This window comes from Patella vulgata, chromosome 1 (genome assembly GCF_932274485.2).
Source record: "Patella vulgata chromosome 1, xgPatVulg1.2, whole genome shotgun sequence".
Taxonomy (NCBI): domain Eukaryota; kingdom Metazoa; phylum Mollusca; class Gastropoda; family Patellidae; genus Patella; species Patella vulgata.
In genome coordinates, this window is record NC_065879.2 from 10,726,389 (window position 1) to 10,753,719 (window position 27,331).

Consider the following 27,331-nt stretch of genomic DNA (forward strand, 5'->3'; position numbering starts at 1 on the left):
TTAAATTCTTCAAACAAAAAGTAGCTAAAGAGGCGAAATGTACCGAAAAAACGAATTTGGCCCAAAAAAAACCCCAACAAAAACCCTACAGAAAATGTATTTTTCACATGGACGGCTAATGGCTGCCAAATTTGATAACAGAAGACCTTTTCTCCAACCAGACTCGAAATTTCTTTTGAAAAAAATGACTGTAAATCGTGCTTTCTAGAGTATATCCTGATGTTTTTAGCTTATGCATATATCTTAACAATTCATCAAAAACGACGCGAATTCATGACTACACAAGAGCATTAACTAGTTTAGGGACCCCCGAAACTACCAGACTCCTTTTCAGTCCATCCCTGAAAAGGGAGGGGTAAGATAGGATGTTAAAACGTGTTTCAAATTCCCTAATTACTTGATTACTTTAATTACATGTATCAGTAAAAATGATAATTCGTATATTATTTTACAGTTATATAAAAATAAAAAAAATCCATTTTATTCAATGAACAATTTATTGTTAGGTCGTGTAGAAAGATGTGGTGTTAAAATGTGTTGCAAATTTTCCGCATTCCATGGTAGACTTATCATATGAATCAATTGGTATAATATTTTACAGGTATAAACATGTTTCCGTTTTATCGAATGAACAATTTATTGTTAATTCGCGTAGAAAGATATGGTGTTAAACGTGTTACAAATTAACAACTGGTATATTAGTCGAGTACTTTACAGCTACAAGAAAGTTTACTTTTAATCGAAAATTCCAATAAACTATTTATTTTTGAATTGAAGGGAGAGTCCTACACTGTTAGAAAAAATCTGGTAAATTTACATGAAAATTACCCCCCCCCCCTTTTGTTTTTAGTTAAACAACAATTTCACCGTAAGAGAAATAAAATCTCAGTTGAATAAGAGGCTTGTTATTGTACTGTAAACATAAGACTAATACATCCTGTAAGGCAATAGGTAACACAAGTCGAAACCGCCGCTCAATGATTGTGGCGGTTCCAGGCTTTCAGATGTAAGCTTGCGGTACTGTCTACTGCAGACATTGGAACTCTGCTCTAGAGACAGTCAAGCTAACACTGGCCAATCGGTTTAATTAACCGTCTTCAAGTAAGCTTGAATACGAGATAATACAACCTATGGCTAGAAAGTCAAAACATTTTTTTTATACGTTTATGAACATACTTACAATCTGATTAACGTACGATGAATAATTATACACGTTGTAGATCGTATAAATAATGGAAATTAGATATATATATAACATGCAATATACCACATTTCACAAAATGTGATTGTCCATATTATGGTTAGTAAATTAGAATGAATACTATAAGAAAATAATTATTAGGAATGGTTCGTTGCTATGGAATACTAAAATAAAATAAGAGACAGTAAATTTACCAATAAGTAAATCTACAAAATAATGTGAATAGACGTAAATCTGTAAAATTACCTACTGGCTTTGCTATTTTCATTTCAATATTGAAATATTACGCATGTATTTTTACCGGGGTTTAATGTGCCTTTGGTTTCATCAAAGTTTATTGTAAAAAAGAATGAAACTTGGTAAATATACACCATTTTGGTAAACATTCCGAACATTTTATGGTAAAAACAAATAATTTAATTGCTGTAAATTTACTTATATTTCTAACCCGAAAGTTTACAAAATAATGTGAGTAAACGTAAAATCTCTAAAATTGCATGCTAAGAGACAATAAATTTACCGAATACGATAATTACCAATAAATTAAACATACATTATGCAAGAGCTAAATCTGCCTATTGCAGGTCTTTTTTTATAGGCCTGATATGTTCTATAAACTATGAATTGGACATTTATTAACATCTTATGTGTTGGATTTTCACTGGATTTGAGTCCGATCTGGGGCTCAACGCTCATTAATGATTAAATTCAAAAATGGATAATCAAGACTATGTTTTTTTTTTATCGTACTGACTTTAGTAATGATGATTGAGGCTAGGCGTAACATTCAGTCTCTAATATCTCGGTACAGAGTGGAGCAATTTGACAGAAATTTTCAGCATATTCCCTTTACATTATCTAGTTTTTAAGTATTATAGTGAGAACTGCTGTAATTTTATTTATATTTCTAACCTAAAAGTAAATTTACAAAATAATGTGAATAAACGTAAGATCTGTAAAATTACATGCTTGCTTGTTTATTTTCAGTTCAGTTTGGAAATATTACATATGTAAGAATGTATTTTTACTGATTTTGAATGTGTCTTTGATTTCATCACCGTCTATTGTTAAAAAAAAACCCACGAAACTCTGTAAACATACACGAAGCTCCGTTAAAAGACGCCAGATTTGGTAAAACTACTATATTGTGGAGAATATACCGATAATTAAGGTACAAAAACTACTTGTACTACTGTAATTTTACAAAAATTTCTAACAGTGTGAAGGTGGTAGATCATATTAAATGTTGTTTAAATGTCTATTTTCATAAACTTTGTATTCAGATGGATTATTATACTGAAGGTCTGTCTGGATAGAAAATAACAGTTTGTGTTAAACAGCTGTGTCCTGGAAACAAATGGGTTCACTAACATCAAATATCTGGTTCTACAAATTGTATTTGTCCCTTCTGAGCTAATTCCTATGGGAACAAACCTTTCCGTTTCATCGAAAATTTCAATAAATAATTTATTTCTAGTTCGAGGGAAAGTGCTACTGGTGGTAGGCCATATTTAAATGTTGTTTAAATGTGTATTTTCTTAAATGAACTTGTGGGTTACTATCAGTCTATAAGAACATTAGCCAGTTTAGAGATCCTTGAAACTATCATACCCCTTTTCAGTCCATCGCTGGAACTGATACCACAAGGGCTGTAAACATGGAATTTAGCAAAGTAACCCGGAAATCCATCAACCAAATTTGAACACTTCAGACACCAGGCTAACTGATAATTATGGTTGAATTTATTCATCAAATTGGCAACAATGCTCCAAAATCGGAGTTTCGTGGCGACCCTGGAAGTAAAACACTGGCTCATTAAGAAGGAGGCCCCGATATTGGCCAAGAAAATTCGAATCTGGTTTCCACTTTGCAGTCGTGGCAAGAAAATCGTCTAGCCGTTCGGATGGGACGAAAAACAAGGTCCCTTGTATGCCATTGGCAGTACATTCAAGATTGCCTGACTGTTGCAAAAGGAAATAAGAGTTGAACGTAGCGTCGCTATCCAGAAAAATGTCATATTAATACATGGCCTGTCTTCATTAGTCCGTTCGATGCATAACAATAGGATATTAAACCCCATTTCATTTCCATGTAAGTTCAGCTTAATTCTTTAAATGAAAAACAGTTAATGTATTTCATGCTTTTCAACAATTTGTTGCATTATTTAAAGATACCTTATGTAAGATTTGGATAAAGATCTAGCCATTCTTTTTATAATAGTTCGAAAATAGATAATGTAAAAGGAATAATTTGAAATTTTCATTCAAATTACTCTATTGCGAGAGCGAAGATATTGAAGGTTTGACAAGATGTGTGCAATAATTTCAACCACCGTACTGGTTGTTCGAAGCCATCTAGAGTTGATTATGGTCTGGATCAGTTAATCAATGTCTAATTAATAATTTATATAACATTTTGGGCCTAAAGAAAGACCTGCAATAGGCAGATTTAACTCTTGCATAATGTATGTTTAAGTCTAATCTACGAGTATCCCGTGACAATTTACCGGCATTTAACGGTTAAATTAGTCTAGTGGTGAATAAACAAAAATGGTAGATCTATAGATTTATTTAAAATAAACATTACATCCTATCTGTGTAGTAATAACTATAGCCCTTTGATCAGAGATAATATCGCTTCTATATGTATTTATAATGTTCTGTTAAAGTTCTCTATAGTTACATATGCTACAATATCAAAATACAATAATTATATGAATTTATAAACAAGGTGGATTTTGCACAGAAAATATTGTTATGGTTAAAATAGCATATTCACATAGCAATAAACACCAACAACCTCAAACATTGACCTCGACACAAACTAGGTCATTTCGGGACTAACATATTTTATTTCAATAATTCGCTGCGCGTAGGGGTCTTTAGCAGTGGGAGGAAACCCGCGGACCTGGAGAAAACCTACGAGGTTGGACAGGCGATCATATTCCTTGTCACGTACAAGCGGGGAATCCAAACCACTCCACTTGACTCAATGACAGATTGTCTGATCCAACTACTCGGACCTCCAACCCCCCAACCCTTCAACACCCCAATTTAAAGTGGTATGTAATGTAAAAGTAAATGAAGTAAAATGGGTGGTGGGGTAGAGGTTAACGTCCTACATGTATTCTCTAGCCAGGATAATGAAGACGGGCATGCGCCATGCAGTGTGCTATGATGTAATGATAGAAATTTTGACCAGAGAACACGCTACAACCTACTAAAAAGACACCAAAAACTTTAAATCAACGACAAATGATCGCACAGGTGCGCTGATGTCAATCATTGGTGGGAAAATTATAAAATACAAATAAAAAGAGTGGTATGCAAGGAATGTTAACAAGTATTATAACATTATAATCGGTTGCTCTTGAATGAATGACATAATTAATTAATATAGCCTTCAAGATATCCTATTGTGTAAGTATGTGGGTGGGCGAGGGGCGGATATCCATGTCTTATAACATATATAAATAATTTATAAGTAGCACCAGAAATGAAATAAGGTCAACGTCTTACTGTTCTATCTAGGTTTAAAGTAATAGTCCAAGAGTCAGTGACGAAAAAACTGCCTCATGCCTACATAATATAGCAGATCATGACCCATGCTGGCATTACACAATGGTTTCTCTGGGTTTTATTCCTGATTGTTTTCAAATTTGAGTGACTACAGCAAAGTGGATGCTTACGGCTAGCCCCCGGATCCATTCACTTTATTTGAATTGTGCGTTTGTTTGTGATTTCTGCGTAATGTGTCTTGTCCGTATATTTGTTGTTGTTTTTTTTTTGTGTGTGTGTAAATTATGTATGATGCAGTCCCCCTGCACTTACTATATAAGTAATAGAAGGTTTGACCATGTTAATTGGCCGGTCTTGTTGAGTCAAATTCAAAACATCCAGTCTTACGAAGTTTCAATCTGATCAAAATACAGACCTATATTTCGTTTCGTTTTTTTATACTTTCGATGGCCTACACTACATGAATATCTGACAATATGTACTCGGAGGTCGTGTCAGGAATCGTTCAAGCGGTTTTTGACCCTATGACGCCAGATATTGATTAATCAATCAGCGTTGACGTTTGTAGTGGTTTAACCACAGTTCCGTGCATGGCACGCCAAGAAGTCGCCGTAACAGACCGTTTCATTGGCTTACCCCTCACTTCAACCAAAACGCCAGTAATAAAACAACTCTACCAGATCCTAGTGTAGTAAAGACAAGTAAAACGAAATTTTGAACTATAAAAAACGAAACGAAATAGGATCTGTGTTTTAATCAGATTGACGAAATTTGAGTTGGGCATTTAGTAGGTAGGGGCAGATGAAAAGGTCCAAACAGGGCCAAAATTTGCCTCATAAGTAAAATGATCAGATTTATTTCTATAATGTTGCTATATGACGTCTGAGTATAAAACACCAGTAATAAAATCAAATGGGGTTAAACCAAGGAGCTTGAGTGGATGCCATTTTTGCTTCTTAATTAGATTTAAAGTCCCGTGTTATGCTTTTTTCAACAAGGGTATATACGCCATGTAGAATTTTTTTCCAAACATCGGCGTTTCATCGAATTCCAATTCTCAAGGTTTTTCGACCTATCCAAACGACTTATAGATAACGTCCCGTGCAAGACCATCTGTCCTGACAAGGTGTAAAATCCAAAGGAACTTTATCGGCTTACAACCGGGCTCGAACTGGGATTCCCAGCCTGGTTTGTGACTCAGTGGCTAACTCACTGAGGCACTGTGGCTTCCCTTTAAACTGAAGGTACATTGTAGGAAAACAATATATGTAGGTCTATATATACTAAGTATACTACGATAGGTTATTAGTTAAGTATATTACACAAACTTCCTTCCGTCTTCATAAATTGCCGACTTAGCTCTTAAATTTGACCTTTATACAGCCCATTTTTTGATACGGGGAGGGGCTAAATCTATTTGTTAAGGTCTTTGAGATGTAAATAAGGCTAGGGCACGTGGTTGTTGGTGAGATTGTAGGTTAGGGCTAAGGTAGGCATTGGGGCTAGGTCCGGGGTTAGGGTTAGGGTTGGGATTAGCGCTAGTCCCGTTTATATCTCGTGACCTATGACAAAAAATTGAGCTGGCCTTATGATTTAGCACTAACCGGAGGGGAGGGGTGGATAAAACAGTATATTTTGTCTTGATCGGTCGGTGGACACGGTGGAGAGAGAGAGAGAGGGAGAGAGAGAGAGAGAGAGAGAGAGAGAGAGATGGGGTTTAATGTCCACTCGACACAAACTAGGTCATTTCGGGACTAATTTTATTTCCATAATTCGCTTGCGCGTAAGGGTCTTTAGCAATGGGAGGAAACTGACAACAGTTTTGAACGTTTATGTTCTTATCTTGAATTTAAGAATATTACCGTGGATATTGACCCTCGTGCGCGAGTACTGTAGTTCTATAGTGCGCCAAACATTTAAACTTACAATGTTATCAGAATTTTCCCCGGATCGATCAATAATTTTGTTAGACATTAATATGTTTGAAATTGTTTCATTTTATTGACTATATACTAATGGTTTGTATGAACTGATTTAATTAACCCAAATGGTCTGCCTTAACTAGACGGTTTTGTATAAGACCAAAAGAGCTGCTGCATTATCGACAAGCTATAATTTGTTTTGCACAATCCAAATCAATTGACCCCAATGACTTTCTCTGTAAAGTAACACGTGTTCATGACCACACCCTGTTTGACGTAAACGATTTTTTTTCTTTTGTTTGGTTCATCGGGGTTTTCTGGTGTACTTGTCAGGAGCGCGGGACCGAGGGCTTGCTAAGGGACAATGTATAGTCATTCGGATCGGAGGAAAACCCGAGGTCCCATGTACATATTGGCGTGCACGTAAATGATCCCTTGGCAGTTGGAATTCCATATAAGAGTAGGCCGTGACGCATCTCTTCGAGCATAGCACACACTGTATGGCGTATATCCGTTTTCACTAACTCAGCCGGAGCAGAACAGTAGGGCATCATACCTCATTCCATTTTATTTTCTCATTTCTTTTGTTGGGAACCAGGGTGGCTCAGGGGGACCCAGGTTCGATCTTCGGGAATTTCCAGCGTGGTGTTCCTTTGTCTAAGGTGCAGGACGGGGGTGGTGGTGGTGGGGTGGGGGGCAAATCAACACTCAACACGCCCACAATCTGATAAAAACACAGATCCTATTTCGTTTCATTTTTTATAGTTCAAAATTTCGTTTTACTTGTCTTTACTACACTAGTGGGGACAATCGAAAGTATAAAAAAACGAAACGAAATATAGATTTGTATTTTAATCAGATTGCCGCGCCAAGTTTGGTCAAAGGTCAACCTACAATCTAGCCAACAATCATGTACCCTAACTTTATTAACACCTCAGCGACCTTGACGAAAATTGAGCTGGCCTTAACAAATAGATTTTGCCCTTTTTATCTATAAGTACTGTATTAATAAAGTGGGATGCCGTTTTTGTTTAATGATTAACATCAATCTATAAAATATTCACACAAGCATAATGCCTGTACACACACGATTTGTTATGTTTCCCGTTTTAAAAAAATAAATCACATTATAGAGAAATAAAATGAAATGGGGTTTAACGTCCTACTGTTCTGCTCCGACTGGGCTAATGAAGACGCGAAATTGTTACCCTGACAACGGCACTACTGCTTACTCTTATATCGAATTTCAACTGTCAATGATACTATTACGTGCACGTCAATATGTACACGGGCCCTCGGTATTTCGTCCCATCCGAACGACTATACGCTGTCCCTTGCCAGACACGCCGCTCTACACCACTGACAAGGGGCAGCCATGCCGGAAAATCTCGATTAACTAGTAAAATACAACTGTGAGGTATAAATGCATATTGCCCCCGTGTTCCTAAATATATTTAACTTATTTGAAGCAAATACTAAAATGGTTCAATAACCCAGTCGGAGCAGACGTGAAACCCCATTTTATTTTTCCAAAGAAGAAAAACGATATTTTATCTTTCAGTTAATTTTTATATCTATAACATTTTGAAAACTAAGACCCTTTATTGATAAAGATATAATATTACAATGGTTAAGTCACGAGGACGCAGTGACGCACTTTGCGTCATATGTTTAGAGTTTTTGCGTTCCCTTTAGTTTTTGCGCGTCTTCCCAAAATGAAAAAAAAAAAAAAAAAAAAAAACAACGCTGTATTGACAGACAATGATTGTAAAATGTCAGATTTTATGACAGAAATCTTCATGATGAAGTAATGTAATTGTTGTGTACAGCCTACTGATCTGTGTTACAAGATAGATTTCTTTCTTTGTTGCGCACCTTTAGAGTTTTGACTTTTGACAAATACTTTCATGCTAAAATTCTGATCTTATCACTCGAGGATGTATGGATATTATTCGTTCTGGGATACCCCACTCCGCGCATGATGTCCCGGTATGAATTCGAAGGACTTGACATTAAACAATATGGCGATTCGTTCGTTCGTTCGTTCTAGAGTTTTACGTCCGCTTCTACCAAGGGTGATATCGTAGAGAGGATCACGTGACTAAGTGGGTAAGACGCTGGCTCGCTAGCCTGGAGGTCGGGTGTTCGATCCCTGCATTGGCCGAAAAAGTTCATCCCGATTTTTCGGCGTGGTTTCCCCTTGTCAGTGATGCAGGACGGAGGGCCTGACAAGGACAGCTGTCTAGTCCTTCGGATGAAACAGAAAACCGTGGTCCCGTGTATACATTGGAATGCACGGAAAAGATCCCTTGGCAGTTGGAATTCGATATAAGAGTAGGCGATAGTGCCGCTGCCCGGGCAAAATTTCCCTCATAGCACACTGTATGGCGTATGCCCGTCTTCATTAGCCCAGTATAGGAGCAGAACAGTAGGACGTTTAACCCCATTTCATTTCATTTCATTTCATTTCATTTCATTTGATATCGTTGACAAGATATGGCGATAGAAGTAACACACATATTAACACCGTTCATATACTTGTCCCCGCCCATTTATTTCAATGAATTCACTAGTATGCAAATTAGCCGCCTTGATTGACGGGTGGGTGTCAACAGCTGTTTAAAGTTTTTAGTTAGTAAGCTGTGACGTACGTGACTATGGTGACGATCAATAAGGTTTAGTCATATAATGTATATATTTCAACAAATATGCTTTCTATGTTACGGCCTATACGTATATATCTATATGCTAATGCATTGTATTAATTTGCTTTATCGCACGCTTACGATAATTAATAGGGGAGTTCACCAGATTGTGACAAGCAGTGCGAACCCAAACGGAAGCGGTGAATTCCATCTCGAGACGTTTTTACAGAGAGTCATTCGGGGATAACTTTAAAAATATATGGTAAATAGTAAGTTGTAAGAGATCAATTGTCCCGCTGTTCTGTGGATATATACATGTATGTGCAACAGGTGATCAAACGTAAACATCAGTCAAGTCTCTAGGATTAATCATACCTGTAAATTGCGAATTGAAAAAGTCAGATTTATTTTTAACCACGTGGACGTTTGCGTCATTAATAACAGAAAATGCGGATGTCGTTTCTGACTCAATAAACAAGAGAGGGGAGGAACAGACTTCATATTTCAAAATGGTGTCGTAAAAACTAGGAGGTTCTGTCGTGACGAATCACCTGTGACTGATGATAGAATGAATTAAGAGATCGGTTCTATAATATTTAACAATAATTCCGATAAACAACAAGTGTGCTTTGCTATTTCAAATCTCATTCTGTGATCAAAACCGCAAAGGGCGGTGTCTAAGTGATATTTCAAATCTGTTTCTGTGGCCAAAAACAAGCCGCGTCTAAAATACAGTGAAAAATGGATATCAATTCAAATTCAAAAATAAACAAATCTCAAGTAAAAATCAAAATGTTTGGATGTCTAAATATTCGAGTAATCATCGTTATTGTGTTATTAACGATGTTCCGTACATGTGTGGCACCTTACGCAGAATGTGAACAAAACGGCACGTTTTCTGCCTGCCATACCGAGCCATTGTTTTTAGATATTTCTAAAAATGACAATTACACTATCCGAGTGGATCCACCTGAATATACCTGTGGTCAAACGGTTTCTAATACTTATTTTAGATTGGGCGAGGTAAGAACTACTAGATATATATTTTTAGAAGATTTTTAAAGGAGAGAGAGAGAGAGAGAGAGATGGATGGATGGATGGGGTTTAACGTCCACTCGACACAAACTAGGTCATTTCGGGACTAACACATGGTTCAACCCACGAGGTTGGACAGGCGACCCTACTCCTTGTCACGTACAACAGGGGGAATCAAAACCACACCGGTTTCCCCCCCATAGCTAAAGACCCCTACGCACAAGCGAATTATTGAAATAAAATTGAACCATGTTTTAGCCCGAAATAACCTAGTTTGTGTCGAGTGGACGTTATCCTCCCTCTCTCTCTCTCTCTCTCTCTCTCTCTCTCCATTGTTAAATTAAATGCCTCTTTAAGTTAAGAATTTACTCAAAATTGTTCGCCTTATTTTAACTAAAATGATAAAATGCCCCCTTTTGTAAAACTTTTATTGTTTTAATGTATCAAATGCATCAGTAAGAAACTATGTGCAATGTTTTAGTGTTTCTGGATCAAAGATATTTGTCATAAACTGTGATTGAAAGTTGAGTAAAGTCTAAGAATGCTTTGTGAACTCAGGGTTTGGAGCCCCAAGCACTATTCATCCTGTAGTTCTTGTTCTTCTTGTTCTTGGGGGTAATAACCGTGGTAATTATTTTGTTTGTTGGAAATACGGGGGTTGAATACTTTGTGAACTCAGGGTTTGGAGCCCCAAGCACTACTCATCCTGTAGTTCTTGTTCTTCTTGTTCTTGGGTGTAATAACCGTTGTAATTATTTTGTTTGTTGGAAATTCGGGGGTTGAACAAATTAAATACTGTTAATGGTAATCATTAACCCGAAAAGCCGTGAACCTGCTGACGGACTTACATAATCAAAATATTTTAAAATAATCATATTGATGATTTCATATTTTCAAGCCATGAACCTGCTGACGGACTTACATGATCAAAATGTTTTAAAATAATCATATTCATATTAACCTGACAGCAAGAAGATATTTTTAAAAATCATAGACTTTTCAAAATGCGGATTTTTTTTATTTCAAAGTTCAATTCGGGTAGTGGAGCCGGGAACAATGCCCCCCCCCCCCTTCCCCTAGTCTAAAACATATTATTTATATTAATGAATTACTTTCTATAGTGAATCGCTTGCAACTCACAATATTGTGAAGTTGAATCGCTAAAAGGAATACCAGTTCAGTTATGTTCAATCTTTACAAATATATGATAAAATGGTTAATATTCGGCATTTCATCTCATAAGATATATCTTTTGTTGGGTCTCTTTTTTTATTCAACTACATGAAAACTGAGATATTTTGATTTTGTTCAATAATCCATTTGGGTACAATTTCCCGTGGATTATGCTGAGAAATATTTTATATTGCCCGAAACATGCAAAAGGCGATCAGCGACTTTAAACGGGAAATTCGGCACGTTCTTAATTGTTTCTTTTGGAAAGAACCAGGGCTAAATCTATTTGTTAAGGCCAGCTCAATTTTCGTCAAGGTAGCTGAGATGTAAATACGGTTCGGGCTCGTGATTGTTGGCGAGATTGTAGGTTAGGTTTAAGAATTTGGGGGAGAGGTTAAGTCTCCACATAAGCACTGACCTAGGATGATGAAAAATTAGTTCGTGATATTTCCTAGTTTTATTAAAAATACATACAATACATTAGATTTATATACAAAGGCGATTTCACTGTTTATTGGTGTTGGTGGCGCTGATGGTCTTCCTTGGGTGGTGCTTCTGGTATTCTGGTATTATTGTTTCTGAAGAAAAAAGAAAAGAAATTTGAGGCTCTCGGGAGAGAGCCACATTAGTGTGTTTCTTACTACAGATTGGATTTTCTAAAAAATCGTGTTTGTTCCACGTCACCGGGTTAGGGCTAGGGATTCTTATATCTAATTGATTTTATTTACTAACGGTTAGGGATAGGATTTGATATATGGTTTGTTTTGGGTCAGGGTGGAGACTGGTCTTATTTAATCTAATTTACTGTGCACTAGGATGTCGTTCAGATTTTTATTTTTAGAATATGCAATTAAAAGTTTCTGTGTGAATATTTTCGGGTGATTTTCTTGGAGATCAGTATAGTGTTTTCTGATGATTTTGGATGCACTTGCTGCTGTTGCGCTAAATGGAACTACAAAAGGAGCTATTGCGCTAGCCGCATGAATATTCAAACCTAGGGGGGCTGTTGTTTTCAATTTGTCAATCCAGAATTTTTCTCTAGTTAGCCTAAACGTTTTAATTTCTTCTGAAGTTTCAAAGTCGCTCTTGGTCTTTTCTATTGGCGTGACAATGAGATCAGAAATGTCATGATTCGGTTGGTTGAAATGAATTGAGACAGGTTTGTCTTTTTTGGTGACTATGTCTGACCGGTGACCGTTAATTCTTTCCATAAGTGCATTTTGAGTCTCCCCTACGTATTGCTTGTCACATTTTCTGCATGAAATTAGATAAATTATGTTTGAACTACTGCATGAAAGTTGGTCTAATATTGGGAATTTTGTGCCAGATGTTTTATTATGGAAATGGTCGGATATGTTTAAGATTTTGCATGTTTGACATCTTGGATGGCCACAAAGTTTGGTTTTGACTGCTGATTGTATATTATTTGTTTCTTTGGCGACAAGCTCAGCGAAAGTGTTGTTTTTTATACGTCGTAGATAGCGTTTGGAGTATCCCCTTTCCCTTAGTTTGCTAAATACCAATGTACATGCTGACTCAAAGTCGGTCTTCTGAGTACATATCCTATGAAAACGGAGAATCTGAGATTTTATGATGCCAGAGAATGTATGTTTTGGGTGAAAGGAGCTTTTGAACAATAATTGATGTGTGTCGGTTTCTTTGAAAAATACTTTAGTTTCCAATTGGCCTGTGATTTTGGTGTTGCTACTTTTAAACACGGTAGTATCAAGGAAATCTATGCTGTTATGGCTTACATTTGCGGTTAATTTGACAGATGGATGATGATTGTTCAGAATGTTGAAAAACGTCCAAAATTCGTCTAGTGTGTACGTCCAGACTATGAAAACGTCATCTAAAAACCGCCCATAGAAATCTGGTTTTAATGGACAGAGTGGCAGAACTTCCCTTTCCCACTCCGCCATGAAGAGATTGGCATAACTCGGGGCAAATCGTTTTCCCATCGCAGTTCCGGAAGACTGAAGGTATACTTGGTCGTTAAAAGCGAAGTCATTCCTCCTCAGACAAATGTCGAGTAGTTTGAGGATTTCTTCGTCCGGCCTGGATGGTAACATATACAGGCTACAAAATTCGGCGAACAAAGAGAAAAACTTGACCTTCACCCTTACTCTAGTTCTTGGTTAGGTCTATTTGATAAGGCCAACTTCACGTTTGGTCAAAGTTCACGAGATGTAAACAGAGCTAATCCTAACCCTAACCCTTGAGCTAGCCCTAATGCTTACCCTAACCCTAACCTACAATCTCGCCAACAATCACGAGCTATTCTGGAGCCAAGATCAGCCACATCAAACAAATACTCCAGAACTACATGGGTCCTGCACCAGAAGAATTAGTGATACACGTCGGGCTCAACAACAGGGAGGAAAGTGGACCAAGGATACACGAGCAGATGCTAGATCTACTCAAGGTGACTCAAGGTGACCAGAGCAACTTTCCCAACAACCAAGCTCTTCGCCACACAGATCCCCACTTCTTCTCGACTCCGACAAGAAAATCCGATCGCCTACCAAAACATCACCAGCTACAACCAACTGATCTCCACTGCACCTTCACCAAACGCCACCACATTACCAACCTTCAAGGGCAAAATAGAACTGAAAGGTAACGACGCAATCCACTGGAGCCCAGACACGGCCAGAGAGATCATCAACTGCTGGATGAGGAATTTAAACTAGGATTAGGGAAAAGGAATGAGAAGCCGTCTTTAGGACAGACAGTTGTCAATTTGAGCGACAGACTTCTCAACCCCCTAGAAATGAACATTCTTGATAAAGGCCTTAAATTCATCCCAACCCCCACAATAACATCCATAGACCCCATCACCCAGGCAACCGATCGCTTCCAAAGAACACTTTCGTTGACTTATTTTTTTTAGGAACAAACCCGCTCTAAAACTATTTTCCATCGCCGTAGCAGCGAAGTAAGGACGCTACCCCGGTCTGACGGGGGTATTATTAGGAAAACTTGCCGCTTTTAGAAAGAAGTTCTCAAAACTGCGTCGTTCGAAGCGTATGTAGACTTTTCAGTTCAAACTGGTCCGCGTCTAAAGGAAATAGGATAAACTTGAAAGAAAAACAGCTTCAGACTTTGAAATCTTTGTATGGTAAAACATTCTTTAAATGCGTCGTCATGGGCAACGGCGTTGGTAATCAGGAACTTGAAAGTAGTTCCAATGGCGGACTTCATCATACAGCCGAGGCTAGATGTAGGGTACTGGAATCTGCTGAGGTTTGGCCGAGTGGGCACGAGATATGAATGGGGTCGGACTAACCCAGCTATCGTAGCAATGATCTCTGAGTTAAAATTATATTTGGGACGTGTTTAATTAATTCTATCACATATGTGATAATGACTGGCACCAATATTGTCCTTTAAATACCCTCCCACTTAAATCCAAAACTCAAAAGCGTTTCTTTATGGTGATCCCAGCGAAAGTAACTCGTACCAGGAGGTCATTTTTAATCAAGTTCACAAGTATTTTAAACTAATTTAACGCTTTGAATAAATAAGAATTGGCAGACGATAGTGATTAATGATGATTATAAGTGTTAAATGATGATGAATGATGATGAATGAAGATGAATGATGATTATGATTGGCAGATGATAGTGATTAATGGTTATTAATGTTAAATGATGATGATGATGATGATGATGATGACTTGTTTATTTATCAATGTAAATATGAATGATATACTTGTACATTTTGTATATTTTAGTAATTGTATTGAAATGTATAATTTACATGGAGACGAATTTACATAAGCTTCGGCTTGTTTTCTAATCCATTACATCAGTGTTGCAAATAATCATAAATAATCTTCTTGAAATAAAAATATTATTTTTAAAAAAAATACAGCAATGCAGAGATACGAGACAAATATAAAGACAATTATAACAACAACCAAAACCATACATAAGAACATCAAGATTAACATATTCCTCGCAATGTTTCGTTTGAGTAGATATAGAGAGAGGGGTTTCTCGGGTGTTTGCTTCAGGAATATGCAAGATCAAACGTCGGTGACACATTAGGTTGAAATATACATTGACAAGAGACGTGTAAGAGGGTTAATTTATTCGACATGTTATACTATTTACTTTTACTTTATTCCTCCTGAATATCAAGGGCAGCTGTATAGTCGTTCGGATGGAACGAAAACCGGGGTCCCGTGTACACATTGGCGTGCACGTAAAAAAATCCCTTGACAGTTGGAATTCGATATAAGAGCAGGCCGTAGTGCCGCTGTCCGGGCAAAATTTTTCTCATAGCAAACTGTATGGCGTATGTCCGTCTTCATTAGCCAAGTTCGGAGCAGAACAGTAGGATGTTAAACCCCATTTCATTTCATTTCATTTCATTTCCTCCTGAATAATTCCTATCTGGCCATTATAAAACAAATCTCTTAAAGCGTCAATTTACTTTTTTTTTTAAATCTAACCAAAAAACAATGCTTTAAAAATATTCTGTAAATGTCAACTGCCAACTTCCGGTCGATTTTCATGGATGAAGGTTTGTTGAAGCATGTTTTACGGTTGAACAGAAAAAAAAATATGGCGGCATAAAATCAATGGAACGCATTGGGAACATAAGATGACATAATTTGCGTTTGGATTGATCGATTGGAATAGTTTTTTGGAAAATAGTTAATTTAATAGCATGTATTGAAAATACATGAATGTATCTACTTGTATAGGAAAATGAGTTAATTTGATAGCACGTGAATGTATCTACTTGTATAGGAAAATGAGGTAATTTGATAGCATGTATTGAAAATACGTGAGTGTATCTACTTGTATAGAAAAATGAGTTAATTTGATAGCATGTAAGTGTATTTGCTTGTATAGGAAACTGAGTTGATTTGATAGCATAATTGAAAGTACGTGAGTGTATTTGCTTGTATAGGGAACTGAGTTAATTTGATAGTTTTTACTGAACATACGTGGGAATGTCTACTTGTTGGAAAATGTGTTAATTTGATAGCATCAAGGAATATTTATTGAAAATGCACACGTGTGTATTACTGCTTGTGAGGAAATTAGTTAATTTAATAATAATAATATATATTTTAAAATACATGTATGTATCAGCGTGCAAAGTAAATATGTTTGAACAGGGTAGTATATACTGAAAATACTTGGGTGTATAAGTAGAGTGCAGTGTTAATTTGATAGTATTTACTGAAAATGTATGGATGTACTTACTTCTTGCAGGGAAACAATTTGATTAAAATACAGATCTATATTTCGTTTCGTTTTTTTTATACTGAAAATACTTGGGTGTATCTGGGGAAATGGGTTAATGCGTTAATGTATTTGATAGTGTTTATATAAAATAAACGAATAGTATTAAAAATGTACCACCTGGAACGAAATATATATAAAAAAAACATCTGTAACCACATAAACAACCTTCACGATTGATTTTATAAAATAATGGTCTTCTAGTATCCAACATGTGTTTCTAAACTATTATAAAGTTTACTACGAAAATCTTTAACTGTGACATTCACAACTCTATGAGAAGTGTAGATGAAATGGGGTTTAACGTCCTACTTTTCTGCTCCGACTGGCCTAATGAAGAGGGGCAACTATGAGGCAACTTTTGTTTGGTCAGCGGCGCTACTGCCTACTCTTATATCGAATTCCAACCGTCAATGGTGTTGTAGGACTTTAATCCCCATTTCATTTCATTTCATTTGACAATGGTTCTTTTACAAGGGACCTCGGTGTTTCGTCTCACCTGGGGGGTTGGATGGCTAAATGGTTAGCGTGAGCGCGCTGTATCAAAAAGCCTGTCATTGATTCGACTGGCGTGGTTTCGAATCCCCGGTTGTACGTGACAAGGAGTTGGGTCGCCTGTCCAACCTCGTGGGTTTTCTCCGGGTCCTCCGGTTTCCTCCCACTGCTAAAGACCTCTACACGAAAGCGAATTATTGAAATATGTTAGTCCCGAAATCACCTAGTTTGTGTCGAGTGGACGTTAAACCCCATTTCTCTCTCTCTTTCGTCCCACCCGAACGGGTATACGTTGACCCTTCTCACACCCTCCATTTTTCACCACTTACTCAGCCAACACCGGGATCGAACATAGGACCCCCAGTTTAACGAGCCAACGTCTTACTCAATTAGCCACCGCGGCCAACGAGAAGTGGTATTCGGGGTTCTAGAGAAAGTATCATACCCCGTCCATGTCTGCCTCCACGAGTTGAGAATCGGAGCGTGTTCATTCGTTCCTGGGGTTTAACGTACACTTCCATCTAGGGTGATATCGCACACACGTAAGCAGGTGTGTGTGTGTGTGCGTGTGTGTGTGTGTGTGTGTATTTGTCATCTAAATATTGTTATTTATGGGTTGATATTAGTACTTGACAATCGACACTATTTATCCTATTTCTTGTCAAAACTTCAAACATACATAAATTCGCTCAGAATATTTTGAACTAATATAACAAGAACAGTCAGCTCGCATTGTTGTATTATGGGTTGTCAATATTACTTGACATTCGAGACTATTTACTCTCTTTATCGTCAAAACTTCAAACATTCATAACTTCGCTAAGAATATTTTTGCTTTATTATAGAATAAACGGTCTGTCCTTTATCTAAATCTTACATAATGCATCTTTAAATGAATTAAGTAACGTCGTTGTCGTTGTCGTTGCCGTTGTCGTTGAACTGATCACTAGAACAAACCGTCTGTCCTTTATCTAAATCTTACATAATGCATCTTTAAATGAATTACGTAACGTCGTTGTCGTTGCCGTTGCCGTTGTCGTTGAGCTTATCCCTAGAAAATTTCCCAGTGAATAAATATTTGGAATATTCGAGACCAGGTAAATATGTATAAGTGCCGTAAAATTTATGACAGATTTAAATACTTAAATCTACTTTTCTTTTAAAAGATAAAGTAATATTTATGAGTTTGTGTTATTGCTGTCTCGGTTTGTCAGATTTATTGCACGGTCCATTCTGTTGAAATCGATTTTTTTCCAGATTCGCACTTTTCGTGGGTCTATGAACTCGGTTATCGATTATTTTGTGTATAAAGATTAGAATAAATATAATGATATTTACTCGTATAAACCGAGTGTGATTATATATATGTATATGTACACCTGCTTCTGTTCTATACAGACTCACGACGGTGGAGGTCAGTACGATAAAATACATAGTCTCGATTATCGATTTCTTGATTTAATCATGAATGAGCGTAGAGCAGCAGATCGGATCCTAATCCAGTAAATATCACAGGCTAGGGATGACATCGAGAGGTGATTATGGTCTGGATAAGTTAATTAATGTCTAATTAATAATTTAGATAACATTTCAGGCCTAAAGAAAAACCTGTAATAGGCAGATTTAGCTATTGCATAATATATGTTTAAAGATCCATTATTCAAGAGCTGACTCTTGCAGATTTTTATTATGTTACATAAAGTATTATTTAGACATCTATGGACATGACAAGCCTATAATCACTTCACCAGACCGATAGATGTCAGAGACTTAAACCGACTGAACTTCGATCGCCATTAATGATTTAATTTAAAAACGGGGCTACGGTACTAAACAATATTTCCTACATCTTGTTAAAGCTTCAAGCAGTGATAACTTGGCTCAGAATAAATTAATTGGAATGAAATTTTTGATATATTTATTTTGAATTATCTATTTTTGAAATATTATAGAAAGAACGGCCAGCTGTTTATCTAAATCTTACATAATGCATCTTTAATTCGTTAATTGACCCCAGAGCCATGTACCCTCATTCAAAGTGCATCAGTTACTGATATTCAAATATCAGATCACTGTCTCGTTTCAACCCTATGGAATTTTGAAAAACCGAAGTTGCAGCCAGTTACCATTTCGTTTAGGAAGATTAAGTCATTAGACAGGGAAGCTTTCAGCAACGACCTTAATTCCTCAGATCTCCTGTCAAATATACCCATAGAGCTTAACGAACTGTGCGATAAATTTAATAGCACTTTACTTGCCCTACTTGATAAGCATGCCCCTTTTGTGACTAAGAAGGTATATCTCCGGCCTGGCAGGTCTTGGTACAATAAAGATGTTCTCATAGCAAAAGAAGAACGCCGTAAAGCGGAACGAAAATATCGCCATTCTCTGCTAGAAGTCCATCGTCAAATCTACCAAAAAGCAAGAGGTGCATACTCAAAGACAATCAAAGACGCAAAATCCGCATACTGCGCCCAAAAGCTAACGGACGAATTTAAGTCTCCCAATCAGTGTCATAATTTTATGAAATCACTACTTGGTACTACAACTGAGACAATTCTACCAAAATCTGACGATGATGACAATCTTGCAAACGCTTTCTGCTATTCTTTTCATCCAAGATAAATCAAATACGTGAACAATTAGATCACCCCAGTGAAAATGAAGAAGCTGAGAGCATTACACCTTTTTCAGCCACATGTGGAGATTATCTAACAGATTTTGAGTTCTTCTCTAACGATGAAATTGAAAAACTTATCAAATCATCTAAGAAGACAACTTGTCTACTCGATCCTCTTCCAACAAATATCCTTGTTGAATATCTTGATCTGCTTCTTCCAGTCATTACTCAGATTGTGAACACAAGTCTTAGCACAGGAGTATTTCCTTTAATATATAAAGATGCCGTTGTAAGACCCCTTATTAAGAAAACTTCTTTTGACCGGAATGTGCTTAAGAATTACAGACCCGTCTCAAATTTGTCATTCCTCTCTAAAATCATTGAAAGGCAATAAACAATCGACTACAGTCCTTCGTAGTTTCTCGAAATCTTTTAGACCAATTTCAATCTGCTTACAGACCACATCATAGCACTGAGGCATCTATCCTTTGTGTGCTAAATGATCTGCTGTGCTCCGTAGATAGTGGTAAACTTGTTTCTTTGACCCTGTTAGATTTGTCTGCCGCATTCAATACTGTCGATCACGAAATTCTCTTAAGAAGACTTTATCAAACTTTTCACATAACTGGTACGGCCTTACAATGGATTAAATCTTATCTTACTGACAGAAGACAGAAGATCATTATAAACAAATCTCATTCCGAGTTGGCAAACCTTAATTGCGGAGTGCCCCAAGGATCTGTTCTTGGCCCTGTATTGTTTATACTGTACACACGATGTCTGGGGGATGTTATAGACCAGTTTGATATAAGCCATTTCTCCTACGCTGATGGTACACAGTTAATCAGTAAGTTTAAACAAGACAATGCTCATGATTCCTTCGAAAATACCACTCGCTGCTCCAAAGCTGTTAAATCCTGGATGAATAATAATAAATTGAAGTTAAACGATGAAAAAACAGAAGCAATACTTGTTGGAACAAAACAGCGTCTCGCATCAACTCCCGGGTCTTGTCTTGTAATTTGCGACTCTAGTATTGAATTTGCAACAAGGGTTAAAAATCTAGGTGTTATGTTTGATCCGTCTTTAACAATGGAAAAACAAGTTGATCAGTTATGCCGTTTTTGTAATTTTCATCTCCGTAGTATAGGAAACATTCGCCATCTATTGACTACTGCTGCTTGTCATCTTTTGGTGCGGTCTCTATTTTTTTGAAGATTGGACTATTGTAATAGTGCCTTGGCTGGAATATCTCAACATTTATTAAAGCGACTTCAAATAATTCAGACCAACTGTGCCAGAATCAGCACAAGAACAGCAAAACGTCAACATATAACATCGGTCCTTAAATCGCTTCACTGGTTACCAATAGAGTCTCGTATAAACTTTAAAATCCTAACACCGGTCTACAAGTCTCAGCATGATTCAGCTCCATCCTATATCACAGATCTTATGCAGCCTTATGTACCAATCCGACCACTCCATTCACAGAATAATCTATCACTTGTTGTACCTTCAACTAAATTAAAATCTTTTGGTGATAAAGCTTTCAGTGTATATGGTCCACGACTATGGAATGACTTACCTGACAAAATAAAGTGTTCAGAAACAGTTGCTCAATTTCGATCTAGACTTAAGACGCATATGTTCACGATGTATTATCCACAGGAGCTATAAACTTACAGCGCTTAGAGCATGCTCTTGGATGGATTAAGCGCTATATAAATGTACATTATTATTATTATTATTATTAATCCATATTCATAACTCATATTCACTGCGGGACCACTATGTCAAAACTTTTTGTTCATGAGGAAAGATGACGTGGTGGGTTGTTCCGAAGCTTCAAAGCTGTTGATCATACATAAGGCCTGTTGTTATCGTCTATCATTTCCTTTGTAATCTATCATTCATTTCTAGACATAAATCTCTCACTGCGGGACTTTATTTTCATGAGGAAAGATGACGTGGTGGGTTGTTCCGAAGCTTCAAAGCTGTTGATCATACATAAGGCCTGTTGTTATCGTCTATCATTTCCTTTGTAATTTATCATTCATTTCTAGACATACATCTCTCACTGCGGGACTTTTTTCATGAGGAAAGATGACGTGGTAGGTTGTTCCGAGGCTTCAAAGTTGTTGATCGTACATAAGGCCTGTTGTTATCGTCTATCACATCCTTTGTTATTAATCATTCATTTGTAGACATAAATCTCTCACATTATTAATGTTGTCAGTATCCAGCAGGTTCTCATTAATAAAATTATAATTTCAATCAGGAATATAGATCGTTTATCATAGATATAAATTATATGCCTAACTTATTTTATGAACAATATTCATTTCGCCCCCGTCTTTATGTCGTCAGCTGTAATATTTATATAAGTTTTTAATGTTTGATACTTTTTAATTCAACGAATCTTCTAAACTAATAATTTGTAATATACGAAACTAAATTAAACATACGAGAGACGTATATCAGGAACCGAGTATGACGCCATTGCAGCCATCTTGGAATTGTAACGATACGCATTTACCAAATAACAGGAATGCCGATTTTCATGAAGATCGTATTCGAAATGACGAACATCGCCTAAAGATCAACACCAAGATGAAGAAGAAGATTACCAAGTGTGTGTAACGAGTTCCTGGTTAAAATATTAATGCATCAATACAGGACCGATATGTAGCTAAATACATATGGCTTCGAATCTTACAAGATCTAGCTGTTGCTAGATTAGTCTGAAATTTCCAAACTTTTAGGTACGTTATCTCCCTTTACCACAGACATGTGATACAAAAACACAAAGGAAAACATACATTTATAGCCGTTGAAAGCATTTTTTTAGTTGAAAACCTCACGAAAAATTAAATTTACTAGCAGAATGGAAAAACAGAAGAATGAATTAGAAAGGTTTGGACTAAGATGTGAAGTGGGTCATAGCATAATCATAGAGGAAAAGCGGATGTTGGAGTGGAAAATTGTCAGCAATCTTGACATTGAACGAACCTTGAACCCGATTATCACAGCAAGACATTTCCGTTGGAAAGCGCAATGATATTTTATATCGAACAATCTGAGAGGTCAAGAGCTGGGTCCTAGACCAATCGAAATTAGTGACGAAAAATGTAGAGTATTACGCGAAGGCTTTGATAAGATGAAATGAAAATGAAACGGGGTTTAACGTCCTATGAAGACGGGCATACGCCATACAGTGTGTTGTGAAGGGGCGTTTACCTCGATCTACTCTTGTATCGTATTCCAACTGTCGAGGGTTCTTTTACGTGTGCGCCAATGAGTACACGGGACATTAGTTTTACGTCATATCCGAACAATTATACCTTTACTCTAGCCAGGCCCTCTATCCTGAACCATTGACAAGGGGGAACCACGCCAAAAAATCACGAAGAATTTTCTCGACCAACACCAGGATCGAATACGGGATTTCCAGGTTACCGTGCCAACGTCTTACTCGCTGAACCACCGCAGCTCCGAGGAATGGGGTTTAAACTCTCGTCATCATAATACTCAGGTCACGTGATAACATTTACTTGTATGGTTTCAAGACGATGACTTTAGTCCAGACACCGGCGTTTCCGGCTACACTGACGTCATTTCCAACTGCCAAGGGTTCTTTTACCTGCGCGCCAATATGTACACATTTGGACCTCAGGAAGGACGAGTGACGAAAACACGAGGGCCTAAAATATTCCGTTCCAATCAGCCTGCGCGCCAGGATTCGAAGCCCGGGACATCCCATGGAGAGAGGTCAGTGCCCAGAAGGATATAATCTCCCTTGTTTTTCTATTACCCAAATTGTTTTTCTTTGATTTCATAATTGGCTTGATTTTCTAGAATATTGTTGCATTCGGCTCACCTAGTTTCGGGGTCCAATTCGTTTCACTACCAGCTGTGATCAAAACGCCATTATATTCAAATGAAAAGCTATTATATATATTATTCTTATTTTATTGTGCATTGCTATCCGACCTGATGTAGATATTAAACTGTATTTAGTTTTGAAAATATTCTAAAGTTTTAGTTGTTTTTATTAGATATTCAGCATATTTAATTTATTTCGTTTCCTATATACTAGAGCTGAAATTTTAAACAACACATTTTTCGTTTCTGATTAGTTATAGGCCTACCCGTCGAAATGCTTGATATTTTTCTAGTCTAGTATTCATTTTAATTAGATCCATTAATAAGTAGGAAAATGATTATTGCGTCAGTTTGTATTTATACATTCGGGTGCCACGGTGGCTAAGTGAGTAAGACGCTGGCCCTCTAGCCTGGATGTCACGGGTTCGACCCCAGTGTTGGCCGAGAAGTTCCTCTGAATTTTCCGGAGTTATTTCCCCTTGTCACTGGTGCAGAACGGTGGAGCTGGAAAGGACAGACGTCTAGTCGTTCCGATGGGACGAATAACCGAGGTCCTGTGTACACATTGGCGTGCATGTAAAAGATCCCTTGACAGTTGAAATTCGATATAAGAGTAGGCCGTAACGCCGCTGTCCGGGCCAAATTTACCTCATAGCACACTATATGGCGTATGTCCGTCTTCATTAGCCCAGTCGGTTCAGAACAGTAGGACGTTAAACCCTATTTCATTTCATTTCTGTATAAACATCCACCGCTTTTATCACCGCTGTATAAATTTCAGGTATTTTTTAACAATAAAGTTATTGATGCATATCCACAGTAAACAATAAGTTTTAATTGGATAGAATTTTATTGATTTCAGTACACAGAAGTGTAATTTGTGTTGAAATAATGAGATATTTTACGGCCTCTTAACAGGTTTCAGTGAAGTTTTTCACTAATAAAATTATTGATAAACGCCTACATATAAGCACATTTAATGGATTTTTTTTGATTGGCATTTATTACTTGAATATATTAACACAAGGTACAATTTTATAGATACATAATTACTGAGATTAACGTCGCTTAGTATATTATAAACCACAGACACTTGAAGGGATTAAAATAAAACTTCTTACTACCGCTTGACTATATATTATAGTATATACTGCTTGACTTAATATTATAGTATATACTGCTAAAGACCCCTACACGCAAGCGAATTATTGAAAAAAATTGAACCATACATTAGTCCCGAAATGACCTAGTTTGTGTCGAGTGGACGTTAAAACACATCTCTCTCTCTCTCTCTCTCTCTCTCTCTCTCTTATTCATACATCCCCGATTTAATTATCTAATTCAAATTGAAAATTATATATTTACCGTCTCTTCCATGGAGACTAAGGATTGTAGATATATTTATTACTTGTTGATCCTTGATCTAAATGTTATTCTATTAATTGATTATATATTATTATTTAATTCAATAAGTTTGTATTGTACGGTTGATAAATGGGTATATAGTAAATCAATTCAGGAAAACTTATAACAATGTATTAAATTTATTATTTGAAAATACAACAGGTATCGATCAAAAGTATTTTGAAAAAAACCCCAACATATTGGCCTTTTAAAGGGCGTATGGCGTTGGTTTAAAGAACATATAATTATTAATGTAATATGAGTGTATGTAAAGTGATTAATATTCAATTATGAAAAATAATTTTTAAACAAGTATGTTCGGTGAAATAATTGAACGACAGCTCTAATTGAACGACAGTCTATTCTGCACGTTTTTCTTTTTATTATTATTTTGGCGTTGAGAGAGAGAGAGAGAGAGAGAGAGAGAGAGAGAGGGGGGGGCTGTTAGCATCCACTTCACACAAACTAGGTCATTTTGGAACTAACATATGGCTCTATTTGTTTTCGGAGGAACAGGAGTAAACACACGAGGTTGGACATGCGACTGGCATGTTTCTGCCGTATGCTAAACATGCCCAATGTTTTTAAATACCAAACGAAATTTAACTTTGGACTTTATATTCCTTTCAGAAATTCTGAATTTAGTGTATTATTTTTCAATTAGTGATGGGACAAGCTTTATACGATTAAAAACAAAATGTCTGGGACAATTAAGCGGAAGCATGTTTACTGATTCTGGTTAACATTTTGTCTGAATCTGTCAACAGTGGAGATAACTTTGTCAAAAGACGTTAAAATTTCAACAAAGACAGATTGGCAACACACAAAACTAACAAACACATTAAATGCAATGGAATCAACAATTTTGTTTCTTACCCAAATCGAGAAGGCATAGTCATTGTAACCATAAAACTACATACACACCTACTTCCGGTACAACTTGATTTCTCCAGGGGGATATATATATACATGTATATATATATAGTTTGTTTGAAAATATAATATAATATTTAAAGGGGCTATCCCGATTTGAACAGAGTCTCAAAAATAAAAATTCTGTGTACGTATGAAATTTAAGCGCCAAAATACAGATGAAAGATGTATTTACCTTGTCTCAAAATTTCAGCTCAAAATATTGAGTCGTTTCGACGTGAACGTCAAACCCGCTTATCTGGACACGTAACCCTTTTCAGATTTCGGGTCATTTTTTCGTTGGGTGACCTGAGAATCGATTACCGTTCCTTTGGCGGTCTATACAGTGCAGGGACCAAGTTCTGTACTTGTTTCCAGATGAAGACTGTTAAGTTGTTTAAAAACGTATCACGTATATTGAGCTAGTTGTTCGGCCCTAAGTTGGAGGATTTTAAGGGCTTTTTACACAAAATAAAGTAGTTTTATTCTCCAAAATATAATCGAGATAGGCCCTTTAAATGAAATTAAAATTGCGAGAGAGAAATATCAATATACGACTGTCTGATCCTTATACTGAATAAAAATTTTATGAACACGGCTAGTCTATCAAATTATAATAAACATAAGGTTATTTTATGTATTATATTGATAAAATCCCGGCTGTAAATTTTATCTAGATGTTCTACTATATTTTATACCGTTATTTACAATTAAATACACAGTCCTAGTTTGTCAGTGCTGATAAAATTGGGTTTAAGCATATAAACTAATCATCGGGTTTAACGTCCTACTATTCTGAAATGGGGATTAACGTCCTACTATTCTGAAATGGGGTTTAACGTCCTACTATTCTGAAATGGGGTTTAACGTCCTACTATTTCCGTAATGGGGTTTAATGTCCTACTATTTCCGTAATGGGGTTTAACGTCCTACTATTCTGAAATGGGTTTAACGTCCTACTATTCTGCATGGTGTATGCCCGTGTGTATTAGCCCGGTCGATGCAGAAAATCTTGGACGTTAAACTCCATTTTATTTCCATTTTACGTAAGATTAACTGATTATAAAAGTCGAAAGCGCCGAAATCATCCAAAATAGAAATAAATTATCCAACACTGCATTAACACTTATTTTCGCGTTTTATGATTTTAAAAATGCGTAAAGGCAAGTAATGCAGTGAATGCGCTTGTGCTCCTCGAAAATGTTAACAGCTTTAATCTGACAGTCGCAAAATAACGGCGCGTATAACCAATGGATAACGTTA

At 36.7% G+C, this 27,331-nt stretch overlaps 1 protein-coding gene across 2 annotated transcripts in view; it reads left to right on the forward strand.

The window, feature by feature from the left end:
• The first annotated feature begins 9,411 nt into the window (after positions 1 to 9,411).
• The window catches only part of LOC126814502 (laminin subunit alpha-3), a 57,223-nt gene continuing 39,303 nt past the window's right edge, over positions 9,412 to 27,331 (forward strand). The window contains exon 1 of one of the 2 annotated variants that reach the window (XM_050539689.2): positions 9,412 to 10,309. In XM_050539689.2, the coding sequence (XP_050395646.2) occupies positions 10,028 to 10,309 (282 nt within the window). In that variant the 5' untranslated portion in view covers positions 9,412 to 10,027. The remainder of the gene's footprint in view (positions 10,310 to 27,331) is intronic. The other variant, XM_050539681.2, reaches the window with a different exon arrangement.